Source organism: Lolium perenne, chromosome 6 (genome assembly GCF_019359855.2).
Source record: "Lolium perenne isolate Kyuss_39 chromosome 6, Kyuss_2.0, whole genome shotgun sequence".
Taxonomy (NCBI): domain Eukaryota; kingdom Viridiplantae; phylum Streptophyta; class Magnoliopsida; order Poales; family Poaceae; genus Lolium; species Lolium perenne.
Window position 1 is genome coordinate 142,603,181 of NC_067249.2, and position 7,507 is coordinate 142,610,687.

The window sequence follows — 7,507 nt, forward strand, 5'->3', positions numbered from 1 at the left end:
ACTGAGGGAAAACTTGCCGCTGTACGCATCACACCTTCCTCTTGGGGTTCCCAACGGACGCGTGGTGTACGCGTATCAAGCTCTTTTTCTGGCGCCGTTGCCGGGGAGATCAAGACACGCTGCAAGGGGAGTCTCCACTTCCCAATCTCTTTACTTTGTTTTTGTCTTGCTTAGTTTTATTTACTACTTTGTTTGCTGCACTAAATCAAAATACAAAAAAATTAGTTGCTAGTTTTACTTTATTTGCTATCTTGTTTACTATATCAAAAACACAAAAAAATTAGTTATTTGCATTTACTTTACTTGATTCATCATGTTTCCTTTTAATTTTACCACAAAATACATACCGGTAGGACGTGGGTCTATAGTTGGGATTAATAATATAGAAGAATTCTTCAACCATGTTAGTACCATTGACGATTTTGAGGATAGACACTTGGTAGACCTTGCACCTACTTATGAAATTGCTGCTGCTGCTTTAGTTCGCATGTTGGAAACTAAATTTGTTAATCTCAATCCTATAATCCAACACATGTTCCTTACACTTGGTGATATGGAAGAGAGGGAAAAGAAAGATTTTGTTTTAGAAACCCTTCTTAAAGAATTTGGTGGTCTAGCAAGAGAAGCTAGAAAGGTTTTTGCTAAATTTAATATGCTTGGTTCTCATACTAATTTTGTTAGTCTCCTTGAAAAGATGGACATGGATAGAATAAGATACACTAATAATATTGATGATGGAGGGGAGATCAAAGCACCAATACCATGTAAACTCCTAGCTATGAATGATGCACTAGAAAATAACTATGCTTGGCTTGTTCCCGAAAATTTGTTTGATGAGAGTAGCAAGCCCAAGGTTGATTATCAAAGTTATGTCTATGTGTTGTTTATGATTTTGCATGCTCTCCGTTACTAGTAGATGCTCTGGCCAAGTAGATGCTTGTAACTCCAAGAGGGAGTATTTATGCTCGATAGTGGGTTCATGTCTCCGTGAATCTGGGGAAGTGACAGAAATCTCTAAGATTATGGATGTGATGTTGCCACTAGGGATAAAACATTGGTGCTATGTTCAAGGATGTAGTTACTGATTACATTACGCGCAATACTTAATGCAATTGTCTGTTGTTAGCAACTTAATACTGGAGGGGGTTCGGATGATAACCTGAAGGTGGACTTTTTAGGCATAGATGCATGCTGGATGGCGGTCTATGTACTTTGTCATAATGCCCAATTAAATCTCACAATACTCATCATAATATGTATGTGCATGGTCATGCCCTCTTTATTTGTCAATTGCCCAACTGTAATTTGTTCACCCAACATGCTGTTTATCTTATGGGAGAGACACCTCTAGTGAACTGTGGACCCCGGTCCAATTCTTTATACTGAAATACAATCTACTGCAATACTGTTTTACTGTTTTCTGCAAACAATCATCATCCACACTATACATCTAATCCTTTGTTACAGCAAGCCAGTGAGATTGACAACCTCACTGTTTCGTTGGGGCAAAGTACTTTGGTTGTGTTGTGCAGGTTCCACGTTGGCGCCGGAATCTCTGGTGTTGCGCCGCACTACATCCCGCCGCCATCAACCTTCAACGTGCTTCTTGGCTCCTACTGGTTCGATAAACCTTGGTTTCATACTGAGGGAAAACTTGCCGCTGTACGCATCACACCTTCCTCTTGGGGTTCCCAACGGACGCGTGCTGTACGCGTATCAGCCTCCCAGGGTTAACCTGAAGCACAATCGAGAGGGTGGACACTACCGGATGTATCGGAACTACTTCCACCCCACCAAGCCGGTCTTTATGGATGCCCTTTTTCGAAGGCTCTATCGGATGTCAAGATACTTGTTCTTGACTATTCTACGCGGCGTGAAAGACTATGACCCCTACTTCGGATGCATGCCCGATGCCACTGGTAAGCTAGGATTTAGCTTTTATCAGAAGTGTTCCGTAACTATTTGTATGCTTGCCTATGGAGTGGTTGGTGATCTCAATGATGTGTACCTGCGAATGAGCTAGACTATCTACCTTGAGGCGATGTACAAGTTCTGTCGAGCTGTGATTGTGGTGGTGTCCGATGATCTTTGCTTGAGAGAGCCAACTGTTGCCGGCACTGAGCTCCGTGAAAGCCACATATCCGCTCATCTCCAAGCGAATATTATTGAGCAGAAGTGGACATTAGCAGCATGAGGAGAATAAAGACTAGTCATCACATGAATTTTATTTGCATGTGAACATTGTTGTTTATTTGTTTATTTGGATGTAGCAAGGAACTTATATTATTTTATTGCAACATTATTATTCTCTATACCTATGTGTTATTTGAGTTTAAATATGGCGAGAAATAAACTTAGTTTATAGGCCGGGCCAAAATGCATCGGACCGCTAGGCTACCCGACCCAAATGGACAAACGTGACCAAACGGTCATTTTAGTGTTCGTGGCTTAACTCAAAGAGACTAAAAGAAACACTTTTCGTGTCTAAAATGGATCAGGTGGGTGGAGATGCCCTTAGGCCTTCAAGGTCTTCCAATCACTTGTTGTATGTATTTCTTTGGCTTAGGCCGACATGCTTACTCCCATAGTCCCATTTAAAAATTACAGGACTTGAGAGCCGAGACAGTTATTTGTCCACAAAATATGGAGCAAATGAGGCCCCTTTCTGGAAATTGGTATGGCACTGCTGGTGCACTGATAAATGATAATCATGATCTCACTGCCACTGGTAACTAACCATACAGTATATCGGAACTCAACTACCTTTTCTTTTGTTTGCAGTAAGGAACTCAACTACCTATGATCTACTACAATCTTGTGTACAATCAGTCAGCAATCTTGTGACTAGGCGATCAAAAATACAATCTTGTAACCAGAAATGTACTACATCAAAGTAGTGTGGTGGGATCTCGCCAAGAACCGGGAGGCCCTTCGAGCCGAATGTAATCGTACATGACCCCGAAGAACTCGCTGAAGGCCCTGACCTGCGTGATGCTGATCGTGTTCTCCCCTTCCATGAGCAGGTACCCTTTGATGGGAAACTCGAAGCTCCACCAGGTGCCGTGGTCGCCGTGCCGCGCGATGGCGTTGCCGTCGCCGAACTCGGGCGTGTTGAACACTCCCTCGGACCCCTTCCTCGTCGCCTCGTTCACCTGCACCTGCAGCCTGGACATTTGCGCCGCCGCCAGGGCGACACGCAGCGTGTAGGTGCCGTCGGCGACCACGCGGCCCAAGTTGAACCGGATCCGGCGCGTCGTTGGCGCGTTGGTCAGGCCGGCGCCGCCGCCCACCTTCCTCGTGACGTGCGCGAAGAACCAGTCATTGGAGTAGTTGCTCACGCCGATGGTGAAGACGGGGTCGGCTCTGGGGTACAGGTCGGCGTACCTATCCCACAGTCCATACTGCCGGTACTTGTTGTCTCTTGTGAGGAAGAGCTTGCTGAGATACTTGGGGTTGGGGTCCGGGATGAAGAACTCGGCGGCGCTCCGGTCGGGAACGCCGATCTCCCAGAGCGTCGGGCCCGATCGCGGCGGCTCGAACACGAGGTCGCCGAGGCTGACAGCGCCGCCGGCCGACACGGTCACCGAAGCGGCGTACATATAGTCGCCGAGAATCCCGGGTACCCAGGCGTAGAGGTTGTATTCCCCCGCGAGGACATTGCAGATGGCGAAGCTGCCGCAGGTCGCCGAAGCCCTCGTCCAGAACTGGTAGCCTTTGCTCTCGGTCGCCCAAGAGCCGGGTGCCCCAGGCGCGGCGAGGCCGACGTAGGCAAGTCGGGCGGGCATGTCGACGCGGCTCATGTACTTGTCTCTGACCAGTAATCTGCCGGTGACGGAGCCCCTCTCGGGGGCTTTTTGGAAGTCCGGCGACTCCAGGAAGGTGTAGGGCCACTTTCTCGCCTCGGCCTCCGCCTGCGCCTTGGCGTCCTCCCACAGCGCCTGGAAGCTTCCCCTGCTCGGATTGGAGTTGAGGTAGATGAACACCGGGCCCATCACCTTCTTCCAGTGCTCGCCGTCGTCGATCTTGGCCACGATATCGTTCCCGACGTAATGTGTTCCAAGAAACATCTGCCAAAGCAAGAGTTTCACAGAAAACAGAACCGTTCATATTTTGTAACTAAAACTGGATCGAATTGACTATGCCATCATCTTTGCATTTGCAGGATTGTGTGCTCACCGTGAGGGAGGTTGGGCCGACGTGCGAGGTGAGCTCGCGCTTAAGCGGCCCGCCGCTCTTGAACTCGTTGCTCGGGGTGATGACCCAAAACCCCAGGGGGACGGGTCCGCCGCCGATCCAGCCATGAACCTTGTTATCCTTGTTGTCAAGCGAGTACTGGTACTTGTCGTCCACCTCCCCCCTGAACTGCGGCTCCGCGGGGTTGATCAGCAGCACGGCCTCCTTGTACGCCAGAGGCTTGCCACGGGGCGGGTCCCGATCCGCCGCCCTCGGCATGTACCTCTGGATCCTGTCCGACACCGCCATGTAGTTGAACCTCGCCGTGTTGAGCTTGAAGGCGAGCCGGGCCTCCGTGATGTTCAGCGCCGGCCAGCTGTTCGCGTGCTCAAAGATGGCGTAGCAGTAGAACCCGGAGTTGCCTCTCAGCATCACCAGCCTATATCATGAGCATGATCAAGATAAGTTAATGGATCCCCTGCAGGACTTCTGGTAAGAGAAGACAGTGAAGGAGTGATCAATCGGCGGTGTACCGCTTGTCGACGGTGAGCCGGACGCTGTTGAAACGCGATGGGTCGTAGGTGCTCCTGAAGGAGAGCTCCACTTGCTCTTCGCTTGAAGAAACCACCCTGAACTCTGTACTGTCCAGCCTGCACAAATTCAGATACGGTTAATTTTGCAACGGTTTACTTCTTCTTCAGGCACACTTCATTCACACATGCATGTATGATTATTAAGACTCAATTCATCAAACATATTCTTTGCCAACACATTTTCGAAAAAAATTCTTTGCCAACAGAACTGAAGAAATGATTTTTGTTCGGAGATTATCAGAAATGATTAACACAAAAAAAACCTTCTTTTTTTTTTTCAGAAATGTACGGCAACAACACTTTACAGTTCACAGTTATGTTCTTAATTAGTAGGATTACGCATCCTTTCATCAAAAATGGTGGTTCCAGCTAATTAACTGACCACCACGCAAGCATGCAGGTATGGTCGATCAGGTGAAGAAATTTTATAACATTGATATTGCACCCTGTAACTGTACGTGCTCTGAAATCGGCCAGTTAAACTAAGAGTAAAGAGTAACAGAAAGACTAAGTTAAATAACAGCACCGGTACGTGCATGGAGAGCACGCGCAAAGATTAACAGACAGTTAGAACAGAAAGCAGGATGCACCCTTTGCAACTACGTACAAAAGGACCAGGAGCCTGCCCTGAACAGTGGGAGAGATTTACACCAGGACCAGGACTCATAGTTAAGATACTAAGATATGTAAATTATATCACTAGTTGTGACTAGAACTGACTAGTGAGACAGTAGTACTTACATGTCGATCCTGCCTCTTGGCTGACCGGACCCTGGAAAGTTCCAAAACACGTTCCAGTACCTGTAAATATGTATGTAAGCACCGCTCAGTTCATACCCACAACTATTTAGGCAAGAAGATCAGATATATGGCGATATCCAATGTACAAGATCCATCTAGCCGCCCCATATATGGCAGCAAGACTAACGTATATATGTATGTACATAAATGCATGCTTTACCCGCCGGAATTTTCGTCGCCGCTACCGAAGTGGAGGAGGTTGCGCTCGCCGGCGTAGCGGATGCCAGTGATCTGTCCCTGCGGCTTCGACACCGAAACCTGCACCACGCCGTTCTCCACCAGCACCTGCGCCGCCGTACATATTACAAACATGCGGCACAAAAAAAGTATACCATTTCTGAATTCTGACGAATAACTGATGTATAACGAAAAAAGTACTGTAACAAGGAGATGGACGCGATTATGTATGCATGCATGGACGAAGGAGAAGAAATAGCAGAGAAGCGTTGAAGGAGCGAACTCACCTGGTGTCGCTGTACGTGCAGTGTAACGCCGGCATTGTCGCGTGCTCCCGGCGCCGCCGGCAGCGGCACCATCTTTGCCGCCACCGGTTGCAGCAGAAGCAGCACCAGCGACGACGTGATGGCGGCGAGCTGGACTATCTGAACCGCCGCCATCGGCATCGAGATCGAGCACGACGCCGGTACGGTAGATTCAACCAGTTGCCGCACAGCAGCTGCATGGCTTCTATAGACGTGAGGTAGCTTCCGCCGTGCTGCCATTGCTAGCCTAGCTGTTGGATACGGAAACGATTCAAGGGAAGCAGGTAAATATAATTGGTCGGGTTCGTTGCGCGCGGCGATGGACTTTCCACTTCGTTTTATAAAGGCGCCGCCCCGGGCTTGACGCCGGTGTACGTATCGAGTTCGTTGCGCCGGCGGCCACGCAAAGAAGCCCTCGCCCAAATGGAAACAAACACCGACTATATCTATATGCTATATATGTGCTGTGACCGCTCCAGACTGGGTAATCTTTTCGTGTAATTAACCTCCAAAAATGGATGCATGCTATATATTCTTACCTATATCTATATGCTATCTCGCAATTAATATAAATATCCTGCCTGTGTATATATCAACTTACCTATATCATGACTTGGAGATGAGACGAAAATTAATCGCCGCCATCAATTGATTATAGCAACTATTGATCCTATTTAAAATAGGAGGTTTTAATTGGATTTGGTTAACTCTTTCCAATATCTCAAACCCCTTCTCTCCGTTACATACACACTAGTACAAGATAATATTTTTGGAAGATTTTTTCATTGATGTAGGCAGATGTGTTTTGCCACATACCAGAATTGTTTTACGAGATTTCCATGTTCTAATGATTTATCTACTCGATTTCTCATAATGTGTATGATATGATAATGAGGTCGTATGTTCATTTATAGCCACGGGCCGGTGCTAATTTACGGTTAAGGTCAAACTTTCCTTTTAAATAATTCCTTTTAGATGACACCTCATCAACTTTCATAAAAAATCGAACTCCATCTCTTGGAGATCTCAACCTTTTCGAATTTTTCAAGTTCTGAAGATTTGCAAAACTATCAGAAATTTCAATTCTCAAACTTCAAAAAAAAAGAGGACTGTGAGGCAACGACCCCACATCAATTTATTATTCAAAACTCAACCAATCTTATATACAAACTGGAAAGATAGAGAAAAGAACATAAAAGAACAAATTCACTCCTTCCCACATTAGGATATCCTAAAGTTTTCAGTCAAAGTCAAAAAAAAAAGATTGAGAAACTATGTAGAAAAAAATATGGCCATCCGGTAAAAATTAAAGTTCGAGAACCTATGTACAAATTAGGATGCCTATAGATGTTGATTTCACTGAACCGGTGCTAAAGGGGTGGGGGGGGGGGGGGGGGGCTTTAGCACCGGATGAGTTGCACCGGTTGCCCATCCGGTAAATATGGACATTTCAAACCG

The 7,507-nt window shown here is 46.8% G+C and overlaps 1 protein-coding gene across 1 annotated transcript; it reads right to left on the reverse strand.

Annotated features, from left to right (window-relative positions):
* Nucleotides 1–2,692: 2,692 nt before the first annotated feature.
* On the reverse strand, nucleotides 2,693–6,184 carry LOC127309538 (uncharacterized). Its single transcript, XM_051340353.2, has 6 exons — nucleotides 6,032–6,184; nucleotides 5,728–5,852; nucleotides 5,508–5,567; nucleotides 4,707–4,823; nucleotides 4,177–4,612; nucleotides 2,693–4,067 (listed from the first exon to the last, which is right to left on the reverse strand). Exons 1-6 carry the CDS (start codon nucleotides 6,182–6,184, stop codon nucleotides 2,889–2,891), a joined length of 2,070 nt encoding a protein of 689 aa, XP_051196313.2. The 3' UTR covers nucleotides 2,693–2,888.
* Nucleotides 6,185–7,507: the final 1,323 nt, after the last annotated feature.